The sequence below is a fragment of the Phocoena phocoena genome, chromosome 14 (genome assembly GCF_963924675.1).
Source record: "Phocoena phocoena chromosome 14, mPhoPho1.1, whole genome shotgun sequence".
Lineage (NCBI taxonomy): Eukaryota > Metazoa > Chordata > Mammalia > Artiodactyla > Phocoenidae > Phocoena > Phocoena phocoena.
The window spans coordinates 11,901,487-11,926,573 of NC_089232.1; the positions used below are offsets into that span (position 1 = coordinate 11,901,487).

The 25,087-nt window shown below is 41.1% G+C and overlaps 1 protein-coding gene across 1 annotated transcript in view; it reads right to left on the bottom strand.

Annotated features, from left to right (window-relative positions):
- CKAP2L (cytoskeleton associated protein 2 like) overlaps positions 1-24,054 on the bottom strand; it is a 29,474-nt gene extending 5,420 nt beyond the window's left edge. Inside the window, exons 1-6 of the mRNA XM_065891435.1 lie at positions 24,024-24,054; positions 22,090-22,156; positions 20,561-20,612; positions 12,743-13,989; positions 8,713-8,920; positions 3,529-3,684 (exon numbers count right to left, since the gene is read on the bottom strand). Of these exons, the coding sequence (XP_065747507.1) occupies positions 3,529-3,684; positions 8,713-8,920; positions 12,743-13,989; positions 20,561-20,612; positions 22,090-22,156; positions 24,024-24,054 (1,761 nt within the window). The remainder of the gene's footprint in view (positions 1-3,528; positions 3,685-8,712; positions 8,921-12,742; positions 13,990-20,560; positions 20,613-22,089; positions 22,157-24,023) is intronic.
- Positions 24,055-25,087: the final 1,033 nt, after the last annotated feature.

The window sequence follows — 25,087 nt, forward strand, 5'->3', positions numbered from 1 at the left end:
GAGCCATACAGAAAATTTGGCATATGTTTTTAGTGTTGTCTTAACTGAATTTTTGTTTTTATTATAAAAGTCATGTATCTTTTTTATTTTATTTATTTATTTTTGGCTGCATTGGGTCTTTGTTGCTGTGCGCGGGCTTTCTCTACTTGTGGCAAGCAGGGGCTACTCTTCATGGCGGTGTGTGGGCTTCTCATTGCGGTGGCTTCTCTTGTTGTGGAGCACGGGCTCTAGGTGCATGGGCTTCAGTAGTTGTGGCACACAGGCTCTAGAGCGCAGGCTCAGCAATTGTGGCGCACGGGCTTCGTTGCTCCACAGCATGTGGGATCTTCCCGGACCACGGCTCGAACCGTGTCCCCTGCATTGGCAGGCGGATTCTTAACCACTGCGCCACCAGGGAAGCCCAAAAGTCATATCTTATTACAGAAAACTGAACAATAGGTCAAATTTGAAAAGGAAAACCACCCATAATCCCATCATCTAAATATAACCTTTAGTTGGCATTCTGGGCAATTTTCCCCCAGCCTTTTCCCTTTCTTCTTTTATTTGGTAAAATAACATAAAAAACAATAAAAAAAACCTATTATAGAATAGTAGTTTTCTGATAAAATTATCTGAGATAGCCATCCTTTTTAAAGCATGTTAACCAGGCTATGAAGCAGAACATCATAAATGAATTGTATGTTCTCATAGGAACATAATATTTGGAGCCTGGTCTTCCTGACCTGGAACTCTGTATCAAGTAAATAACAGATACAAACTGACAACAGAGCATAAAAGCAAAGCTATCTATACATTTTTACAATATCTAAAAGGCTGTAAACTTAAGAAATGGGAATAAATGTACAGAATATACTGCAAAAGGTCTTAATTATATAAAACAGTCATCAAGTGTATTTTATATTTTCACAGGCTTCTAGCTAAAGACGATGCATTGAGTACACATTTCTTTTTTTTTTTACACATTTATTTCTAATCACTCTTGAAACTCTACTGAAAGTATACTTAAGGGATTAAAAAGGAGGCAGTAACCACAGGGAATAGAAGAAACAGCAACAAGACTTTGGAAGCTCAAATGTGGAAGGAAGAGGTAAGCAGTTTGACCAACTTGAAAGAGCCAAATTCTAAGCTGGCAGTGTGGCTAAGAAAGAACCTGATTCAACCCCAGAGCCCCTGAAAGGCTGAGGAATGGATGGAGGGGTCAAAATCAGGAGGGCTCTTGAGCATCTGTCAAAAAGCAGTCAGACCTGGGAATTCCCTGGCGGTCCAGTGGTTAGGACTCGGCGCTTTCAGGGCCACAGCCCTGGTTCAATCCCTGGCTGGGGAACGAAGATCCCGCAAGCTGTGTGGCTTGGGAAGTAAGCAAGTAAATAAATAAATACGGTCAGACCTCCAAATCCACCCTGCATCCCTAAACTCCATGCAGCCCGGTGACTGTGCCCCTCCCACCTTCATCCAAACAGGACACTGGGCATGTATCCTCCAAGTCTCTGGGGGATATCATGCAAGATTGAGGGTGGGAGTGCCTACTGAAAAAAGGGATAAATGAAAGTTTCCACGCTGAAGGTTAAGACACCCAGCTCTCTCCTCCCCCATAACACCTGGTAGCCTGGCTTCTAGTTCCTGGGAAGAAGACTGGATGAGGCTTCTTCAGAGAATATGACCAGTCTTAGAAGGAAGACCTGAAGACACTGATATTGAGGGTTCTTCAGTCAACTGACTCAGCCAAATCACCCTATGGTAAAGCCTCATCTGTGTCCAGAGTTTTTAACAAGCTTTTTAAAATCTACCTCTTATATTGAAACAGCCCAGTTTCACTGGCATCTGAGTAAAGCATTTAATGAACAATAGAGAACAACCCCCTACCCACCAAAAAAAAAAAAAAATGGTGAGAGAAGAAAAGTATTGGAGAAGAATCAGGCAATGCAGGAAGAAACGGGAATCTGAGGGTTTTGGTGAAAGGAGATCCCAGAATGACAGGCAATAAAGACAGGGGTAAAGAACAACCTGTTGAGCCTGGAACAGATTAAGAAGGGTCTGGGAGAAAAGTCTCTGAGAAAAAGAAATCAACAGAATATCGAATGTTTTGAAAGTATGGAGAAATTTAGATAATTATAGAAGAGTATGGGAATTAATTATATAATAAATACTCAGAAAACTAAGCAAAGGGAAAACAAGAAAATAATTTCAGGAAAATTATGAAACCATACTTGAAAGGCAAAGTAATCACAGTGTATACCACATGGCTCAATGCATATTTCTCACATAGTCAATAACAATGTGAACACTGAATAGTGACCAGAGTTTCCATATGACTCTAATGGAAATATGGAGGACAGTAAAAGTCTGCAGGGGTGATAGGGGTGTCTATGTGTGTGTGTTGGGGATCTGTGTGGGTGTGTGTGAGAAAGAAGGTTAGATCCTCATCCTGTATAGCTGGACGTCTACAAATCATGTCTAAAGAGAGAAAAATCAAGAAATAGTAATATAAGCATGTTATCTGAAACTATCAAGGGAAGTGGGAAGTGGGAAATGGGAAGGGAGGGAATCAGGCCTTACGGAACAGACCGTATCAAATTATTTATTTAAACTATGTCCATGGACAAGTCTGATTCTGAACAATCATGGAAAAGGTATGGTAGAATATATGATGACATGGAAAGTGATATTATAGGGAAAAGAGTTATGAAACTATTTAATGCAGTCTGTGTTAAAAAAATTATATATAGGGCTTCCCTGGTGGTGCAGTGGTTAAGAATCCGCCTGCCAATGCAGGGGACACGGGTTCTATCCCTGGCCCGGGAAGATCCCACATGCCACGGAGCAACTAAGCCCGTGCACCACAACTGCTGAGCCCATGCTCTAGAGCCTGTGCTCTAGAGTCTGCAAGCCACAACTACTGAAGCCCGCGCGCCTAGAGCCCGTGCACCGCAACAAGAGAAACCACTGCAATGAGAAGCCCATGCACCGCAACGAAGAGTAGCCCCTGCTCGCCGCAACTAGGGAAAAGCCCACATGCAGCAACGAAGAGCCAACACAGCCAAAAATAAAAAAAAATTTATTAAAATAAATTATATATAGACAGTGGTTTTACTAGGTTTTAGGATTAAAAGTTATTTCATAAAATAGCCCTGAAGTATTGATTTATGGACATTGATGTGTTGGGTTTAATATATTTTTAGGTTCTTTAGGTGAGGTATGACTTTCGTAGTATTGGCTATTGACGTTACATTATAATTTTCTATGCTATTACTTTTCACAAGTGCTTATTTCTACAATGAGTGTAAAGTGAGACATTCGCTTGCCAAGAAAGTGATTCTATTGGTTGACATGTAACACTATATTCTACAAAATAAATATTTTAATTAAAATGTTCATAAAGGACATATTGTACTTCATATTTTGCATATAATTTTATGAAGTGAATTAGAAGCTTCAACGTTACATTACATAGCCGCCATTTTGCAAACAACAGAGAAGTCATATTAAAGAGAAGTTTTAAGAAGTCACCCACTCAAGGTAGATACTTACTCTGGCCCCGTTTCTAATGGCCTCTTCATATAGCCCAATAACATCAAAGGTGCCTTTACTTGCCAACAGCTTGGCTTTGCAGATCCAGAATTGAGCAAATTTTTCAGCCTCAGGAATACTGGACAAAATGGCACCTATTTCATTAGAATGTACACCCTGGAAAAGAGAAAAATACCCGGAGGTGATTATTACTGTCTTGCTGTTATTCTCTCCTAATATAGAAGGTATGCAGAAATCAGTCTGATCAATATTTTTTTGAATTAAAAAATTGAATTTTATTGAAGTAGTTTATATAAAATGCACCAGTTTAAATAGCATGTTTTGATGAATTTTGACACTGATCATTAAATTTTAAATTAAGAGACCAAATAGAAAAATATTGATCATAGTTGAAAGTAAGAAATATGTTCTCCATTTTTATGCAAAACCAAAACCAAACCAAACCAAACCCTGGAGTAATCAGCCATTCATGTATTTCTTACACATTCATAATAATGTGAACACTGAATGGTGACCAGAATTTCCGCTTGACCCTAACAGAAGAATGAAGGATGGCAAAGGTATGCAAGGGTCATGGGTGTATATGTGTGAGTGCTGGGGATCCACACAGGTGTATATAGAGATAAAGAGGGTTAAATCCCACAAGAAGGAACTTTAAAATGGCTTCCCTGGTTTGGTTCCCTTCTGCCTTGTACCAAGAGCAGCGCGGTGGCCTGGACCAGGAGGAATATGAAGAGCCACATGGCCAGAAACCCAGGCACCGGCACACTCAGCCAAGCAGCACCTCCTGCTTCTCCTGAGACGGGAAAGACACAAGGGTAAGCTCACAGTCAAGAATCACGAATGTTTGAGGAAACCAACACTACGTGAAAGAGGCATAAAACTCAAGGACCAGAAGAATGAACACTGGAGCAAACAGCTGAGGGAGCAAAGAGAAATACATTTTAAGAGTACTGTAGTCAGGACAGGAATAAAGACGCAGAAGTAGAGAATGGACCTGGGGACACGGGGAGGGGGAGGGTAAGCTGGGACAAAGTGAGAGAGTGGCATGGACTTATATACACTACCAAGTGTAAAATAGATAGCTAGTGGGAAGCAGCTGCATAGCACAGGGAGATCAGCTCAGTGCTTTGTGACCACCTAAGGGTGAGGGTGGGATAGGGAGGGTGGGAGGGAGACGCAAGAGCAAGGAGATACGGGGATATACGTATATGTATAGCTGATTCACTTTGCTATAAAGCAGAAACTAACACACCACTGTAAAGCAATTATACTCCAATAAAGATGTTAAAAAAACAAACAAACCTGTAGTCAGTATCTTCAGAGTGATAAGAGAATACTGCCATCATAAAACTAGAACGAATGCTATGAAAGAGAATCAATAGAAAGGCAGAACAGTGGCATGGACCCTGCTGAAGAATAAATCAGTGCGCTGAAAATTTGGCTGTGGAATTCTCCCAGAACCCAGTGCGACAGAACAAAGAAATGAAGAGTGTAAAAGAAAAGTTAAGAGTTCTGGAGGATACATACATCTATTACTCAAGAATTCCAATATCCATGTAATAGAATTTCTAGAAGAAAAAGTAGAGAAAGAACAAAGCAGAACATACACTCAAAGCAGTTGTAGAAGAAAATTCCCAAGGGCTGAACAAAGAAACAAGTGTTCAGACTGCAAGGTCCTCAGAGAGCTAAGCAAGATGGATGAAAAAAGACCCATACTTAGAAAACCAAGGAGGGAATTCCCTGGTGGTCCAGTGGTTAAGACTCCATGCTTCCACTGCAGGGGGCGTGGGTTCCATCCCTGGTCGGGGAACTAAGGGCCTGCAAGCTGCATGGTATGGCCAGTTACATAAAAAAAAAAAAAAGGGATAAAAGGAAAATCTTAAATCCTTCCAGAAGGGAAAAAAAGGATTACCTATACAGGAATGAGAATTAGATTGACATGAGACTTTAATAAATCAACAATTCCAGGTGTAAGAAAGAAAATGAAAGAGTAACTTCAAATTTTCCAGGGAAGATCATGTGAATTTAGAAATTTCCTCCAGCCAAACTATGAATCCAGCAGGAGGGTGAAATAATGACATTTTTACAAGCATAACAACTCAGAAAGTTTACCATTCAAAAACATAAAGTTACTAGTGAACAAACTTTAGAATTCAAGTGGAAGACTTGAAACAAAAGTAACCACGAGAAGAATATATAACTTGCATACTATGTTTGAACTCATACTTACCACTTTCTTTTGTGATTTCAATTTATATGCTTTCGTTATGAAATAAAGAAAACTGGATAAAGAGATGAGGGAAAATAAACCAAAAATATTCACGTAAATTGAATTACAAAATAAAACGGCAGAGATAAAGTTAAACATATGCGTAATTATTACAACAGATGTATATGGGCTAAATGCACTTTTTTAAAAGCAGGGAGTTCCAGATTTGGTTAGAGAAATTAAATTGTATGTATCCATGAGACATACCTTTAAAAATAAAGGAATAGAAAAAAATTTACTAGACAAATTGTAAGAACAACAAAGCAGGTGTGGCAAGATTAATATCAGACAAAAGAAAAATCAAAGCAAGTCATGAATCTTTAGTCCCTAACAACGTAACTTTGAAAAGTAGAAAGTAAATGTTGACAGAAATACAAAATGAAATTATCAATCACAAATCACAGTGCCAGTGACAGGCTCTGGCATCTTTCTTTCAGAGAGCAATGGATACCCATGTAGAATTTTCTGTTCAACAGAGAATACGTATCCTTTTCAAACACTTGTGGAACATTCACCAAGACTGATCAGACGTTAAGACCAGAAAGAAAATTTCAACATTCACCAACCACAATGCAGTATAATTAAAAATTGACACCCAGAAAAAACAAAAACAGAACCCCCCAAAACCCAACACCAACAAAACCAACTACATATCTGGGAGTTAAAAGATATTCTTCTAAGATAACTTTTGGATTAAAGAACTCAAAATGGAAATCTCAAACTAGAAACGAAAATGAGAACATGTCAGTTATTAAGCTATGATCTCTTAGCTCTAAACCCACCTTTTATCCTCTGCTTTGTTGTGCAGAATTCTGTAAATGTGCTGGAATTCTGTAAATCACTTTCTGCTTTGACAGCAGTTCTCTGATGGGCTCGGCCAGTATGGGGCACTAGAGGGAGGTTGCAGGGCTGGAGAAGAGAGGGGACTGCCTCTTTCCCATTTGCTTTCATCACCCCAGCAATGGTCCTTCACTGTGGCAGCAGCAGGTGTTTCCAGCCTCTACCTTTATACCCTGGCATTCACAGACTCTGCCTCACTGTGCTCCTTCAGAGGCAAAAGCACCAACCGGCTAGCTAGCATCGTTTTCTCAAGGTCTGAATCCCAGCCCTGCAGGGCCCCTCCTCCAGCTCCGGTGGCACCAGCATTGTTAATAGTGTGCCCTCCTTAGAGTTGGAGTCCCACTTCCACCAGGGTTTGTCTCTCCTAGCTGCTAGGTTCTGATATCCCCAACCTCTCTTTGTTCCCCTTTCTTCCTTGAAGGGTCTGCTTCAAGGAAACTCACCTAAGACACTGTGAAACCAACCTTCATATTCCATTCTTTCTATTGAGATACCTTGTGTTTCTGTTTTTCTGACTTGACTCTGATACAAAACATTACCTAGTCAAACATGAAGGATGTGACCAAAGCTAAATTCAGAGGCAAATTGACAGCACTAAAAAATATTTTTAATAAAATAAGAAAGACTGACATAAATGCTCTAAGCTTTCAACTAAAAAAGCTAGAAAAGAAAAATAAACATAAAAATAGATGCAGACACTGATGCAAGAGAAAAAAATAAAACCCAAAAGATGGCCTTTTAAAAAGATGAATAGAGAAATCTTTAGCAAGTCTGATTTAAATAAAAGGCACAGAATTACTAAAATTGGTTCAAGAAATACAAAACCTAAATAGACCAATGACCATGGAAAAAATTGAAAAAACAGAAAATTATCCCCCAAAGTCCAGATGATTTTAGAGGTAAGTTCTTACCAAACCTTCAAAGAACAAAATAATTCTAATGAATCTCAATTGCAAATAAAGTATTTTCAGGGTACAGGAAAAAAGGAAAATACCCAACTCATTTGACAAAGCCAGCATAATACCGATACTAGGAAAACACAAGAAAAGACAACCAAAGAACACACATAAAAATCTGAAATAACTGCAACTCACAAAGCCATATACTTCATTTCTCTACATACCTATACTGTTAAGCAAATGCATAGAAACTGTCTGGCAGGATAATGGGCAGTAGCGGTCACCTCCAGGGAGAAGCCTGGGGTGCGTACCTTGTGTGTGTGCGTGCGCCTGCACGAGTGCTGGGAGTAATTTACTTGTATTATCTGAAATGCTTTTAATAATAAAAATGTATTCAGGTATTTTTTTAATGCAATGAAAACAAGAGAAAGAACAAACAAAGAACTGAAGTTTAATTCCACAAAAGAGAAGTAGTTAATGTTTAACTGAATCTAATGAAAAAACTGCCCAGAGTAGACCTAATTTGAAGGTTTCCTTTTTTTTGCTGATATACAATACTACCAGTCAAACGACAGAACTGAGTTTGCTTCAGGCAAGGACCTCAGTATAGAAGTCTATCCAGTTATTTTTTAATATATTTTTCCTTCAAGGAATATCCTAAGGATCATACCCTTTGCTTACCATTTACTTTATCCTTATCTGCAAAATCCAAGATACAATTTAGATGCCATTCATAGCTACCTAGAGATGTTAGGATAATCTAATTCTACATGAGGCCTTGCCTTTTGACTTTAGCTTCATATCTAAATGTCAAATGTTTACTCTTTGGACCTCAGTACATGAAGAAGGCAGAGTTCCTTTTGAATCCCTCTGGAGCCAGACTACTCGGGTTAATTTCCCAACTTCTCTGTGCCTCAGCTTCATTTGTAAAGTGAATATCGTAATAGTCATTATGTGACTGTATGAAATAATATAAGTGCTTAGAACAGTACCTGGCATACAAGAGTCATTATTTAAGTACATGTTTTTTATTATTACTATCCTTCCTCTCTATTAAAAGGAGGAGCTAAATTTCTGCTTAGACAGAGGTTATCTCCCCTACACTATATTTAACAAAAATGTTTAAAAAACTCTAAGGTTCAGCAAAGCTGGGAGCTCACTGTTCTCACTCACCCCTTCAATGAGCTGCAGACATTCTGTCAGAGTGTTGTTAATTTTACTGGAGAGTTCAAGTTGTGCCTTCTTTTCTTCCTCTTCTCTTTCCATACTCTTCCAGAATGAAATATTCATTTCCTCTATTATTTTTCTTTTTGTTTTAAGTTCCATAGGAGGCCGTTTATAGATCCTCCCCTTAGATTTCTGCCATTCTTCCAACTGTTTCCTGTTATACAATTAAAGAGGGGGATGGTTTTAGCGGTCTTTTTTGGTACATGGTTAAGCTTCTAAAGTATGACATGCATAGATTATCACTGAACACCTTCAACTAGAAAGTCAGGAGAATGTTTTAAAAATAATTTACCAATTGGTATTGGAAGCACTGGTTGCCCCCACCCTTCAGAAGGCAGATGCCAGACGGATTAGTTGGATTACAACAGGTGGTTAGCATCTCAATCTTCAAACTCCTTAATTTCCTGTTTATTTTTCAGTATTTTTCTCTGAAAACTTTTACCTGAATGCTACTCCTGGCGACTGCTGTCCTAAGACATCCCTCCATCTCTGAGATCATGAACTCAGCGCTCCATTTCTCTTATCATGAGCTTCGTATCTGCCACTCAACCAGACTCACCAAACCTGTATTCTGCCCTCAGTAGGGTCGTGGCCACTCAAAGTGACCCACTTTGCCCAGTTCCTTAGCCCTCTCTTACCACACATGACCCCCTCTTCCCCTAACGAGATCAATAATTTCAGGGCTCTCTTCTTAAGCAGCTAGTCTCTGACGGTGCCACGTCCTAATCCTCGCTCTCCCCACACTGTTCACTCTCCGCTCCTGCTCCTAGGCAGTCCATAGGCTACTGCTGAAGGAGGCACCAAGACATGTAGGCCCAAGCATCTGAATGTAGGCTCTTCAGTTTCTTTAAATTACAGCTACATGTTAATGACTCACAAACGTACATTTCAGCCCAGATCACTCTCTAGGGTCCCAAACTTTGTAAACTCCAGTGCCTAACTGATAACTTTTATTTGATGTCTGGCAGGCATTTAAAATTTAATTTTGTTCAAAACAAAGCTCTCGAGTTTCATCTCCAAATCTTTTCCCAAACAGCCTTCCCTACATTGGTAAACAGTGCCCCAATCTACCCAGTTGCTAGGGCCTAAAACGAGGAGTTGTCTTGAGTAGTCCTTTCTTTTCCCCACGTCCAACACATCATCATATAATCAGTATTGATTCTATCTCCACTACTACCATTCTTGTCCAGATCACTGTCACCTTCTGCCTGAAATGCTGCAGCAGCCTCCCATCTCCTTCCTCCACTCTAACCCTTCTCAAATCCATCCTGTGCACAGCAGCTAGTGATCTTTATAACGTAAACCAGTCACGGCCAGGTACTTTCCATGGCTCTTGGGATAAAATTCAAAATGTTCTCTGTGGCCGGAGGTGCAGTGCAGGTTGGTTCCATGTTACACCACTCTCCCCCTCACTCACTGCCTTCCAGGAGCTCTGGCATTTTTTCCGTTACTTAACCCAAGCTCATTCCTCCCTCAGGGTCTTGTATTGTCTGTCTTCAGTCCTCTGCTCAAATGACAACTCCTTGAAGAGGTAATTTTCTGTAATTATTCTGTCTTAATCAACATGTTGATTTTCTATCTTTTCCACTAGAATCCAAGGTCTATGAAGACAGAAACCTTGGATGTCCCAGTGCCTAGCATAGTGTTTAGAACACGTGCTTAATTACAGTAAAATTCACCTTTTTTGGTACAGTTCTGTGAGTTTTGACAAATGCATGAAATCATGTGACTGTGACTACAATCAAGGTATAACACCCTCAAAAATGCCCCTGTGTTCGTCGGTGGTCAACCCTGCCACCCATGCCAGCTCCCAGCAGTCACTGATCGCTTTGCTGTCCTTATAGCTTTCCTTTTTCCAGAAAACCAGTAACTATCAAAAAAAAATTTTATTTGTTTATTTATTTTGGCTGCACTGGGTCTTCGCTGCTGCGCGCGGGCTCTCTCTAGTTGCATCGAGCGGGGGCCACTCTTCGTTGTGGTGCGCGTGCTTCTCACTGCGGGGGCGTCTCTTGTTGCAGAGCAGGGGCTCTAGGCGTGCGGGCTTCAGTAGTCATGGCACGTGGGCTCAGTAGTTGTGGCTCGTGGGCTCTAGAGTGCAGGCTCAGTAGTTGTGGCACGGGCTTAGTGGCTCCGTGGCATGTGGGATCTTCCCAGACCAGGACTTGAACCCGTGTCCCCTGCACTGGCAGGCGGATTCTTAACCATTGCGCCACCATGGAAGCCCCCGAGAAAATCAGTAACTATTAACTCTCTTGTTTCTCCCTTGATTTCTCAGCACAGTCCACACAGTGCTTCTATTAGCCCTAACTGCTTCCCCTTTACCTTCACCGGCTTCGTGATAGAAGCTGAGTCATCGGACATGTGTTTCCCCTATGTTCACGGCATTCTTCTTGTCTCCTTAGCCTTGCTTCTAATCATAAATGAAGAGGGAACTTGCTTTTTCTAAAGCTAACATATTCCTAGGACCTGGCTTTATTATTCTAGTACTTTCCATATATACACCAGAAAAAATGTTCCATAATAGTAGACTATGACTGTGTGCTGATCACTGTATCTCCCAGTGTAGGTGCTAAAGGAACACTCGAGGAATGAGAGTGATCTATCCTTCTCCACAGACTCCTCCTATTTTTTGTCATCAAACTTGGCCCAACTGTAATCTGTCTTAGGATCCATCGTCTGTTATCTGGTCTACACTGCAAAGCTCCAGGGTAGGGACCCTGACCTCCTCATTCACCAGCTCAAGGCCTTTGCATTCAGTTTTCTTTTTGCTCAGAAGACTCATCCTTCTTCCTGTCACTGTCCTTTTTTTTTTTTTTGTGGTACGCGGGCCTCTCACTGTTGTGGCCTCTCCCGCTGCGGAGCACAAGCTCCGGACGTGCAGGCTCAGCGGCCATGGCTCACGGGCCCAGCCGCTCCGTGGCATGTGGGATCTTCCTGGACCGGGGCACGAACCCGTGTCCCCTGCATTGGCAGGCGGACTCTCAACCACTGCGCCACCAGGGAAGCCCTCTGTCACTGTCCTTTTCCCAGTCCAGATGTCACTGTTCAAAGTACCTCCCTTGACCTTTCTATCTAAAGTCATCCCAGCCTCCCTCTCTCAATCGCATCACCCTGAATTAAGTTATTTTCTGTCTCTTCAGGAGGGCAGAGAGCTTGTCAGTGGTGTTCAGGACTGTATTCAGAGAATAAATCCTGCCCTCACTTCACTCTGCTATACCTTTTAGCTACCATCTAATTTTACATGTTCCTTTTGCCCTTGCCAGGAATCTCCTTATTTTCTACTCCAATCAAGTGTACAGAGGTGCTTCTCCTGGGGGGTTCACCACATCATCAGAATATGTCTGGTCCTGTTCAGAAAGTGTATGAAATCCTTTGGCTCAGTTTCAAGCATCACACGTGTTAATGTTAACTCCCAGTAGCCTGAGATCCTGACTTCTAACATCTGAACTCTGTATGTGAACTGATTACTTCTCTCTGCCTTAGCGTACTTTCCAAAACTTGGCCTGCTCAGACTCATAGAAGTTTCCTGCTCCTTCTTCTCTGATAACTTTTCGGATTTCACATTAGTTGGCTTGACAAGGGACTACCATTTCCGCACTTCCTAGCGGTGTAAGTTCACTACTCTGGCTCCTCCTACCCTGCCTCTTCTGTTGCTGTTCAGTCCCTGCAGGGCACTTCTTGCATGACTGGTCTACCTCTGCAACCTCTACTTCTTATTCAACTATTCTGTTTCAATTTCTTTTTTAAAAAATAAATTATTTCAAGCATACATAAAATTACACAGAACAATTTGAACACATGTATGTACCACCCAGCTCTATCAAGTCTTCATATTTGCTTTGTCTTTTTTTCAGAGTTACAGCTAAAAATTACTCAGGAGCCATTATTTATGACCCATCTCCTGACTTTAGCACTCCTGATGGTCAATTTGCCTAGTCATCTTACTTTGCAAAATTTTGGAATTAAAATAAAGTACCTTCGATCCTCTGCTGTGGTCTTCTTATTTGGATTAGTTTGGGTCCCATTCGGGAGTCCTCTTCCATTTACGGTTGTGCCACCAGCTTGAGTTCTGGGAGCTGTCTTGTTTAGAAAACAGTTCTGGGGAAGAGCCCTTTTCAACTTGGAGTCCAGAGTCTGTGCTTTTTGTTGACAGCTGTTGTTGCATTTATTCCCTTTGGCTCCATTTGCTCTTATGCTAGGGGTGCTTGGAATGACTGAGTTAAAGCTGCCAACTGTCAAATTAGGCCTTTGGCTTATGGCTTTTGATTTTTGCAGTACATATGATGTCCGACGTCTACAACAAGCTTGCGTGGGTTTATGATCTTGCTTTGTGTTTGGATGTCTGTTGTTACATCCTCTTTGAAGCACTTTGGGGTATGTGCTGGGTTTGCTATGTTTTACTTTCTGTTCAGTAACAGTGCATGACTGTAACTTAGTTTCATTTGGTCTTTCATACTTACCCCTATTAACCTTTATATTCTTTATGTCCTTAACCACTGTTTTCTTTGATGCTTGAGTCCTGTTAAGTGTCTGGACAAAGTGAGAGGAAACTGTTTTTGGGGGTTTTCCCCCTGGTCTTGCAAGATCTGTTCCTCTAGAGAGTTGCTGAGACTTCTCTGGTGGAATCCTGATTTGTGTTTCTTCAAGAAATTGTTTATTAACTCTGTCTTTCAGAACAGTACTGTTCACTGACCTTTTGCCCAAGACTTCTTTAGTAGGAGCCACACTGCTCTTGGTTTGATTAGTTTTTGGCTTACTTACGGTGTCTAATTCAGGATTTGGCTTCCTCTCAGAGTCTGGTAAGATTTGGGGCAAGTTCTCTTTATTCATCTCTTTTAGACAGCTACCCAAGGATTCATTTTCAACATGGGTATTGTCCACAGAGTCTGTACATTTAGCAGTTCCTTGTTGTGTTACCTGCTGCTTTTTAGTTTTCAATTCCTGTATATTAAGTGACCCCATGGTTTTTCTTGACAGTTCTCCAGTAGTGGATGATCCAAATTCATGGTGTTGTTGACTACTTCCGGAAGGCTTACGGTTTGGGTTAGAAGAAACACATTCTGAAGTGAGCCTTTTTTTGCCCAGAAGTTTTGGTGGCTCCAACTTTGGCCTCTGGGACCCTGTGATACTGGCAGGTCTGGACTGATGTTTAATGCTGATGGGTCTTGTAGCTTTGACAGGCAAAGCAACATGGTTGGTAACATCCTTTTTAGGTCTAATAGTCTAAAAAGACAGAGAAAGATATAAAAAAAGTAAACTCATAACAACACTCCACTGTTTTTAAAATAAAAAAACTAGTTATTTTGTTTATAATTTCATTTAAGAGAATTGAATCCTGAGAAAATAAAAGACTCGCTAATAGATGATTTTTATAACTGGAGTTCCTATTAGAAATACATTTGAATCTTTTAGCTTGGTAGAATTCAGCAGAGATGCAGTGAACACATAAAAATTGCTGTTTAAAAAAATAAATTTGGCTCCATCAAACAAGTACTTGCTGAATGCCCATTATATCCAAGTGAAGTGTCATTCTAGGGACTCTGGAAAGATACATACATAATAGACTTATGTTGGGTACCTCCCAAGTTCCTCCTAGTACTTTGTATTGCTACACTAATTTTCTTAAAACAACACTGCCTTTGTAAAGGTCAGAGTGTCACTCAAGAAACTTTGTCTCATCCTGGAGATCAGTGGTATGGATATGCTGGGAGTCCTGAGATACTCTGGAACAGTTCTGAATAAGTACCTAACATCTCAGCAGAAAGTCAGTCATAGTTGTGAAGTCAGGAAAGGGTTTTAAGGTTAGATTGTACATTATTAACAAGTAAATATTTCAGTCATGTGATTTAATTTTGGATAAGAAAGGTAGGACTAGGTTGCAGAGAACTTTTAAAACTAGGGAGGGGTGTTTAGAATTAATATGGTAAATAACAGGGACAGGCCACTGTGGATTCTGGAGCGTCTGCATTGAACGCAGTTACTCAGAAAGGAGAATTTGGCAGAGATTTGTAGACTATCCAGGGAGATATGGCAGTGCTAGAGTTACTGTTCTCTATTTTTGGTTTGAAAATACGATGAATAATTACTATGTAAGCTTTGTGAACATGTAAAGGACATCTGTAACTAGAACCACTTGTCCTTAAGGGCGAAGAGATGGCCACCCTAGGATGGCCTGGGCATGTGCACTGTTGCTCATGGGTACTCTAGGGGAGCGCTGGGGGCGGGAGGCAGAGAGACAGACGGTGTGCTCACGCGGCCACAGCTGGGTTACTCCTTGAGCCCCAACATTTACATCAACCTCGGCTCTCCCCATTATTGCTCATTACTGCTTACTGAAGAGGCAGGGATGTTGGTATAAACTTTCTAATTATGTGCTATTCCTTACTCGTTCTTTTTTGTATATTAAAAAAAAAATCGACATATAATTTGTACCCCATTCACCATTTTAAAGCGTACAATTCAGTGGGTTTTAGTATATTCACAAGACTGTACAACCATCGCCACTAATTCCAGAACATTTTCATCACTGCAGAAAGAAATCCCACATTTGTTAGAAGTCACTCCCCATTTCCTCCTCCCCACGGATCTGGGCAACCAGTAATCTATTTTCTGTCTCTATAAATTTGCCTATTCTGGACATTCCATATAAATGGAATCATATAATATGTGGCCTTTCGAATCTGGCCTCTTCCACTTAGCATAATGTTTTTGAGATTCACCTGTGTTGTGGCATGTATCAGCACTTCATTACTCTATTTTTTAAATAATAAACTTTAGGGCTTCCCTGGTGGCACAGTGGTTGAGAGTCCGCCTGCCGATGCAGGGGACACGGGTTCATGCCCCGGTCTGGGAAGATTCCACATGCTGTGGAGCGGCTGGGCCCGTGAGCCATGGCTGCTGAGCCTGCGCGTCCGGAGCCTGTGCTCCGCAACGGGAGAGGCCACAACAGTGAGAGGCCTGCGTACCGCAAAAAACCCCAAAAAAACAAAAAAACAAAAAAAACAAAAAACCCTAAACAAACCCACTTCATTTTCAGAGCAGTTTTAGTTCAAAGCAAAATTGAGTGGAAGTACAGAGACTTCCCATATATTCCTTGTCCCCACACAGGCACGTCACTACTTTTTATGGCTGAATAAATATTCCATTTTATGGCTATATCACATTTTGGTTATCTATTCAATTGATGGACATCTGGGTCATTTCCACCTTCTGGCTATTATGAATAATGTTGCTATGAATATATTTGCTATAAGTTTTGTGTGTTTGTGTGTGTGTATATCTGTTTTCAACTCTCTTGGGTATATATCTAGGAGTGGAATGGCTGGGTCATATGGTAGCTCTATGATTAACTTCTGAGGAACTGTCAAACTATTTTTCAAAGGTACTGCACCATTTTACATTCCCACCAGTAATGCATAAGGCTTCTAATTTCTCCATATCCTCCCCAACACATATTATCTGTCTTTTTGATTATAACCATCCTAGTGGGTGTGAAGTGGTATCTCACTGTGATTTTTATTTGCATTTCCCTAATGTTGAGCATCTTTTCACGTCCTTATTTCCCATTTGTATACTTTCTTTGGAGAAATTTCTATTCAGATCCTTTGTCCATTTAGAAATTGGGCTGTCTTTTTATTGTTGAGTTGTAAGAGTGCTTTATTTATCCTGGGTACTAGATCTTTATCACATATAAGATTTGCAAATATTTTCTCTCTTGTACAGTTTTTATATCTTTATTTTAGATCAGCCTGGCCTTGCTAACTTACTGTAAGTGGTAGAACTGGTCATGCAGTTAGTTTCAAGTACTTCATTAAGAGAAAAACTAGGCTTAGAAGAGTCATTAGGCTAGCAGAATAGCCTGCAATCAATAGGCAAATACACACCATTCGAGCTGGAAGGGATTTTGGAGATCATTAAATTGAGCCCCTTCATCTGAGAGGGAACGTGAGCTGCCCAAGGTCAGGCAGGGTGTTAAGAGGCAGGGTTGGGGATAGAACTTCAGTCTCTGACTCCTGGCCTCAAACAACTCACGTCAGATAGATCTGATTAAAAAAAACAACAACAAAAAAAACCAAAGACAGAATGTACAAGAAGGAACAAGTGACACAAACTGAATTTGGTCACTTCATTCTGTACATATGAAGCCAGAGAAGGGAGAAAATTCACAGAGGATATGACTAGGGTTTAAATCAGGAGAGATTTACTGCATCTGTACTAGGCACTGTGCTAGACTGCAAGGGGATACAAAGATGACAGAAGATGACACATGCCCCTAAGGAGTGCTAACAGAAAATTATGATACGAAGACATGAGGGCTGTAATAGGGCTGGGAGGGATTGTAGAGCTCATCCGATTGGTGGTTTTCAAGCATTTTTGTTCATATACTCCCAAAATAATTTTCACAAACTCTGTGCCTTCCTATACTTTTAAAAGTTAATAGCTAACATTTTTCATCGTTAGTTTAAATAGATGCAAATATGTAATTTCAGGCACACTGTCAATATTGACATTTCAAGATGAAATGAAATTTGGTACCCACTATAATCCATTTAAAAACTATAGAAACATACTCTTCTTTAACAACTGAAAATATAATACCTTTCTTTTTTCTCCTGGTCTGTTCTCATTTCAGTTCACCACAAAATTTTTATACTAGATGTTTGTGCTTGGAAGTTTATAATCCATTACCCTATCATACTTCTCAACAAATATATGTCTATAAATTTACCTTAATCTGTATTTACCATAACTATAAATAATTCAGCAAAAGAAGATAAATGTTACCAATTTTGATCAATAATTATTAAACATAAAGAGTAAAATACTTTTTCATAAAGAAATGGAAATATCTCTTAGTGAGATGGCTGGAGCTTCCCCCCACAATTAGTTCATGTATTCACTGGAAGACATTATATTATTTGTTGCTAGAATGAGACTGAGGTCTTCAGTTTTATTCCTTTGGCTTTTTAAATAAAAACACAGAAAATTTGTTCACATTATCAAGTAGATGGGAATAGAAGATGTTTTGTTACAGCAATTACAGTCAATTCTTTGAACTCATCCAGAGGCATATGCTAAAAGTCATGCAGTGATCTCTCAGCAAAAAATTATTTTTAATGTTCTTCCACATGACAATGTTGAATGCAAAGAACTGGAAGCTGCTTGAACTGCAAAAGTCTTTCTGAACATCACCACCATTATTTCAAATTGTCCCTTGATTTTGTACTTTGGAGGTACATATTTCATCCCTGGGCAAAACAAGCAGAGAAAGAACTGAAAAGTGGAAGAAGGATGACAAGGGAGTGTCAAGGGAGGTGGGAAAGGAGAAACTGAAGCACATTCGACGACAAATCAATTTTGGGCAAAAGCACATACGGAAGCTGAAGATGTGGAAATTGGTTCTGTTAAAATGTGTACCTGCTGGAGATGCTTTATGCACCTCCAGAGGAACATATATCCCAATATGCAGACACTTGTAAATGTACTTCAATCTGCATTAACTCAATCCTTTCAAACAACTCTATGAGAAACCTCCTATTATTCCCATCTCACAGATGAAGTTAAATAACTTGCCCAAGGTCCCTGAGCTAGAAAACAAAGGAGTCCGGATTTGGACCAAGGCAGTTTCTTAACTATTATACATTACTGTTTCTCAATAAATCCAAGAGGATGGCTCCAAGGAATCTTTTCAAATATGTTAAAACTCCTGATAGGAACAGAAAATGAAAAACTTCTTTTGTGTGTTCCTTTGTGTGCCAGAATGAAACCTGAAACAGTTATGGTGAGGCTGTTAATTTCAGAAAGTGAGGCATGGTAACTACACTAAGAGTATGCCAGAAAAGCTTTGTTCAGGTCCTTACTGGCTGTATAAATGTGGCCAATCTCCTTGAGCCTCAGTCCTCTCATTTGTAAAATGGGAAGAATAATAATAATATCTATAATCTAGGGAAGGTGCTATAAAGTCCCGGCTTTTGCAAGATAGTTTTGATTTATGCCTGTTGGCCCAACATATTAATAGCACTTCCTTTTACTCTCAAAGGTCTCTGGACATTAAATCATATGACCACCCTGCTTATAGCGTTGTTTTGAATATTAATTGAGATATTGTATGTAAGGTGTCTCATCCAGTATCTGGATAATAATAAGTACTCAAATGTTAACTCTTATGGTTATATATAAAAAATGTTTTATAAATTGCGAAGCCTTATACAATTGTAATGATGAGTTATTTGCCTAGTACGTTGAGTTTCTCCCAAGTTCCATAATTGCCTTCCCCACTTCATTTTTATCTTCACTACTGTGATATCTACCGTAAATGGTAGGTATCACCTCATTTAAGAGATGATTTACTGAAATCAGTATTGTCAGCTTCGAGCGAACCTTCTGGGAGCTCTTAATGAGGGCCCCTTCCAACAGAGTTTTTAAGCCTTGCATGCTATACCAGTTCAATCTTCCTAAAGCAGAAGTCTAACCCAGGGGCTTCCCTGGTGGTGCAGTGGTGAAGAATTCACCTGCCAATGCAGGGGACACGGCTTCATTCCCTGGTCCGGGAAGATCCCACATGCCGCAGAGCAACTAAGTCTGTGCGCCACAACTACTGAGCCTGTGCTCTAGAGCCCATGAGCTACAACTACTGAGCCCACATGACACAACTACTGAAGCCTGCGCGCCTAGAGCCCGTGCTCTGCAACAAGAGAAGCCACCACAATGAGAAGTCCACGCACTACAACGAAGAGTAACCCCCGTTCTCCGCAACTAGAGAAAGCCTGCGCAGCAATGAAGGCCCAACACAGCCAAAAATAAATAAATAAAAAATAAATATAAAAAAAAAAAGTCTAGCCCAGTAATTCTCAACTGTTCACATCATCATGCACCACGTTTGCTTTCTCTGCATTTTCTATCCTCCACAGTGTCTAATGATGTCACGTGTACACATAACATATATAATCTATATATGATATATACATGCCTATGCATATAGGTATATATGTATATGTATATGTGTGTGTGTCTGTGTACATTTAATGAACAAATCATTAAAACTTATGAAAACTGGCACCAGTGTCACACTTTGGGCAACATTATTTCAATTACACTTGAACTTAGATAAAACTATGGTTTTAAAAATTAAAGTTGGGATTTTTATTGATTATTTATTGCAGATGAACAATTTGTGCCATTTTCAGGAGGATAATTTCTCCCATTTTAAAACCTTAAGTATGTTAGGATCTTCTTATCATTCCATCCACAGTCTAGCTGAACCGAACTGACTGGGAAGCACAGGTTCGTTAAGTACCGTGGAAGATCCAATACAGATGTTCTCTTTTAATGACTACTGAGCTATTTAACTTCATGGCAGCATACCAAAGTAGTTAAGACCATGGGCTCTCAGCCTATCAACCTATTAAGAAATTAATAACTACGTGACCTTGGGAACTTAACCCTTCTGTGACTCAGTTCCCTCATCTGTAAAATGGGCTACTAATAGTCCTGCCTCATAAGGTTGTAAGGACTCAAGGAGTTAATGCAAGTCAGAAAAGTTCCAGACACATAGTGAGTATTCAATAAACGTTAAGAGGACAAAAGTGCACTTAAAGATTTTTTTTGGTTAATAAACTGAACTATAGTATGTTGTACTTTTCAAAAAATGATACTATTGCTTACTAAACCAAACTGTTCTTATATTTATGTAAATACCTTTGAAAAGCATGTTCTTTAGGTTGTTAACATGTTTGTTATTTTTATTGCTAATCATCCAAAACGAATATTTTTTAAAAGACTAATTTCTACTTACGGATTTAGAAGGTGGTGGATTCGGGCAATTATTCTTGGCTTTTAGATAAGGCCTATAAAAGATGAAATAAGATTAATTCTTGGTACAGAAGAATCAGCAAGGCTTGGGAAGTACAGCGATTAACAGTACAGTGATTAAAAATTTTTACGGTTAGAATTTTAAAGCATTAGAATTTCCATATATGGTAAAAAAAAATTCAAAAATTATGATTGATAGAAAGTCTCCTTATCATCCCTTCCTCAGTCCTATTATTCTACTCCTCTGCGACCACAAGCACTGTTGCCCGTTTTTTTCTGTGATCCTTTCATAGATGTCCTATGCATAAACATAACATTCTAACAGTATTAATGAAATATGTGTTTTCTTCATATCTGCATAGTCTTACTCATTGGAACGTCATTACGGGAACACTGCAATGTGCCAGGCACTAGAGATTCAATGCCAAATAAGATAATTAAATGCTTCTTTAAAAAGCTTGCTTGTTTTCTATGACTGTGAATCTGTTTCTGTTTTGTAAATAAATTCATTTATATTAAATCAACTATCAGTAAGAAAAAAACTTGCTTGTTTTTTAAGTATCTTCACACAGTGAATTTTCAGGTGGGGAAAGTGATATAAATAAAAAATACTGAGGCACATATGAAATCTAGCTAGCGAGAGATAAAATGCAACAAAAAGAGAAAAACAGAGAATGTAGACTCAGTCTTCACAGATCATAAACTGACACAGATCATAAATCATAACAGGGACTTTGATCGTGACTTGATGCTTGTTTCTCCCATCTTGGATGTATGTAAGTCCTGGGAAGGCAGGGAGCGCATACCTTCAGAAGCAAGAGTGACCGATACATTATAGGTATTAAATAAATATATGTTGACTACATGAATTAGAGTCGAGCAAAAACCCAAAGTAAAAAGAAACTAAAACAAGGGGTGAAAGCTAACTTTGTAAAAATTGGTTTTCAAATAAAAATTTAGCAACATGTTGGGTAGGAAAACATATCAATGCTAAGGCAAGTGAGATAACACCATTTAGATGACAAGATGTTGACAAAAGATCGAAGTGAAGCAGTCATGTTCTGTTTACCTCAAGAGTAAGTGCTAAGAGGAAGACCAAAGAGCACTGTCAGGCTGGAGGATGTGGGCATGCAGCTTATGGAGGATGGATTGAACCGGCTCTCCTGCTTTAGAGAGAAGCACCAGAACCAGGGTCACTCAACTCCTCGGCCAAACATTGCCTTCACCAGAATCACTCTCGCAGGAAACGCAGTAGGGACAGGAAAAGCTTGCAGCATTGCAGGGGATATTGTAGACCCTCCTCTCCCGCCTTTGGAGACTGTCACAGTAGTAATGCTTACATCTTTGCCAACATTTTTGTCGTGGCTTGCCTGGAAATGCCCTTTTTGAATAATCATAGGATCCCGAGGCAAGTCTGAGTAGACTGCAAACAAAAGGGCTATGTTTTGAAAAGGCTTTAAGTTGCTATTAGCAACCAGGGCAAACTTGCATAACCGTGGGAGACAAACTCACTTGGTGTTTTGGCACTTCAGTTTTCCCTTCGCTGCTAGGTACTCCTGGAGCTTTCTCTGCCGCTCTTCTGCAAAACAGGCGAGCAAACAAACGTGTGAGATTCTAACCAGTTCATTTCTATTCTAAAAGATGACACCTTTCTGTAATGATTCTGGCTTTGGACCATAAAGCTATAAAGTCCCTAGCCCGACAAATGTGCCTCCAGGTTAACGCGAACATCAACAATATCATTTATATGCCACGTACAAAGCTCGTCACACACACTTCCTTTCATCTCCACTGCAGTCCTATGAAGTATTTTACAGTCCGAAATTTAAAGAGGATAAACGATACGCCCAGATAACATGTGGCTAAGCCAGGATTTGAAACCAGGTTTATCCAAACCCAAAGCCCTTGCTCACAGCCACTGTTCTCAGCTCCAACACATCAAACTTTGCTTGAAGAGATTCTGTTACTGGCCCACCTAAGCTGGCAAGCCCGGGCCTTGTTTTATTAATCCCTTCTAACAGGAATGATGACTTTTGACCCCAAACCTTTACACGGTTTCCTTTGGTACTAAGGACAAAATAGGCCAGGTTAGGGGGTTCATGGCAAACATCTATCCATATGGTGACTTTCTAAGCAAGGCATCTGTGAGGGAATGAAAAGTCAGTATTTCCATCTTCAAGAAGTTTCAATCTAGTAGTGGAGATAAAATAAACACAATAATAATTACAATATAAGGCAAAATCTAAGTGCCATAAAATAGGGTCAAAGAAAGAACTATGGGAGTCCAGAGGCAGAGACTGAGTGAGGGGACTGGGTGGTTGGAAAAGGCTAAAATTCAGTAATGGTTTAAAAAAAAAAAAAAAGCTATAGGGGTGCAAAACAACTCAACCTCATTTAAACTGAGTTGCCCTGTGTTTTTTGGGGTTTTTTGGTTTTTCGTTTTTGGAGTATAATTGCCTTACAATGTTGTGTTAACTTCTGAATCAGTCATTCGCATACACACATCCCCTCCCTCTTGGGCCGCCCCCCCCCCAATCCCACCCAACTAGGCCATCACAGAGCAGGAGCTATCTATTTTCCACGTGGTAGTGTATTTATGCCGTGTATTTTGATATCTGGCTCTGATGCCTCCCTAGGAGACAGCTGTGTCAAGAGGACTGTTGGAGACTGAGAGACGGGGCTGGAATCCCAGCTCTGTGACTTCTAGCAAGTTACCAAACCTTGCTGCTGCTGAGCCTTTAAAATGGGGCAGAAATGCCCATCTTGAAAGGCTGTTGTGTAAAGTGCCTAGAACAGTCAACATGCATTATTACCGGAACCAACAAAACACTATACGCATTTTGGAGCAGGTGGCAGGCACCTGATTAGTAGGAGTAGGCTGAAAGTCAGCAAAGGGCTCCAGGCACATCTAAGACGTCGGGGAGCCCTTCAGCCTCCGCGCACTTTTAACCCATCAGCTTGCACCAGGGCGCGCGGGCTTGCGAGGAGATGAGCTCCGCGTCGGGGTGAGACCCTCCTTGACAGCTGTCACAACTCGGGCGGCCGGCGCTGCCCCGAGGGCCACACCCGGGCTCCGCCTGGAGCCAAATATGGGCCGCAGGAGCGCCTAGCTTCCTACTGACTGTGCCACCCCGGGCAAGGGGCCTCAGGTTCTTTACCCAAACGAGGTGACAATGACAGCTTTCTGCAGAGCGGCTGCGGGAGTCACTGGGAAGATGCCTGAGAGGCACATGGCCCCGCGCACACCCTCCCCGACCCCCGGCCCCGACTTCTCACCGGGGCCTAGGGCCTGGGCTCGGGTCAGCGCCCCCTGGACCGGAAACGCCGACGGGGAGGCAGAGGCAGGCAGGCAGGCGAGCGGACCGGCCACTTCCGCCTAAAGGACTCACTCGGGGGCCTCCCTTCGTCCCCGCCCGTAAGACACAGCGGCTGGAAGTCATACTCACCCGCGGCGGCGGAGGGCCCCGGCAGCACCATGACTCCCCAGCTACAGTTCTTCTTCAAAAGGCCGCGCCTGCAGTCAAAGCAGGCGCGTCGGGCGTGCGCCCACTCTCATTGGCTCCCGTTGGTTTGAAACCCGCCAGTCGGAAGCAGGGGAGGGCGGGACAAAAGGAAATAGACGCGTTGTGGTTGGCTCTGCCAGTCAAATCACCCAGGGGGCCCTTTGATTGGAAGAACGTACAGTTGAACGGGCAGTAGGCACTGAGGGCGGCTGGTTGGGTGGGAGAAGCCCCCCTTTTAAGGATGCGGTTTCTGCGCCGTTGTGCTGTCACTTAACGCTGAAGGCGGCGGGGATGGGCGATGGAGGAGCCCCCGGGCCCCATAGATAACGCCTCCCCAGCCCCCTTAGATGCTAAGGTTCACATAAAAATAAGATAAAACCAAAATGATGAATTTGGCGACTCCACATGAGTGTACATCTCCACTTGTTATGGGTCTCTGAAGCTAAAGGATCTTAGTTTTTAGTACTGCAGCCTGTCTCCTTTTATGTTTTTCAGTGTGCTAAGATACACAAAACAAAGTTTACCATTTAAGCCGTTTTTAAGTGTACAGTTCAGTGTCATTATGTACATTTACAATGCTGTACAATCATCACCATTGTAAAATATCAAACAGGTACCTCAGATAGAGTAGGGAGATCAGAAGGCGGAGTTCTCATATTCTGCGACCACAGGGAGCCCAGTCATAAGAAGAAAGACTCCTGCTTCCTGGCAAGGACTCGCCAATGAAAAGTCAGGGACTCTTTGTTTATTACAGCTCTCCCAACTTCCGTTTCCCCCCCTGTAAAAGCATTTTCCTTCCCTCGACTTCAGTGTGGCTCGTCATGGTTGCAGATCCCAAATTGCAATTCTCTGCTGACCCTGAATAAACCCATCTCTGCTGGGAAACGATCTGGCAGTCTATTTCAGGTCAACACCATCATCTGTCTCCCGAGCTTTCGCATCCTCCTAAACAGAAACTCTATACCCATTAAACACTAACTCCCTGTTGCCTTCTCCCCCCAGGCCCT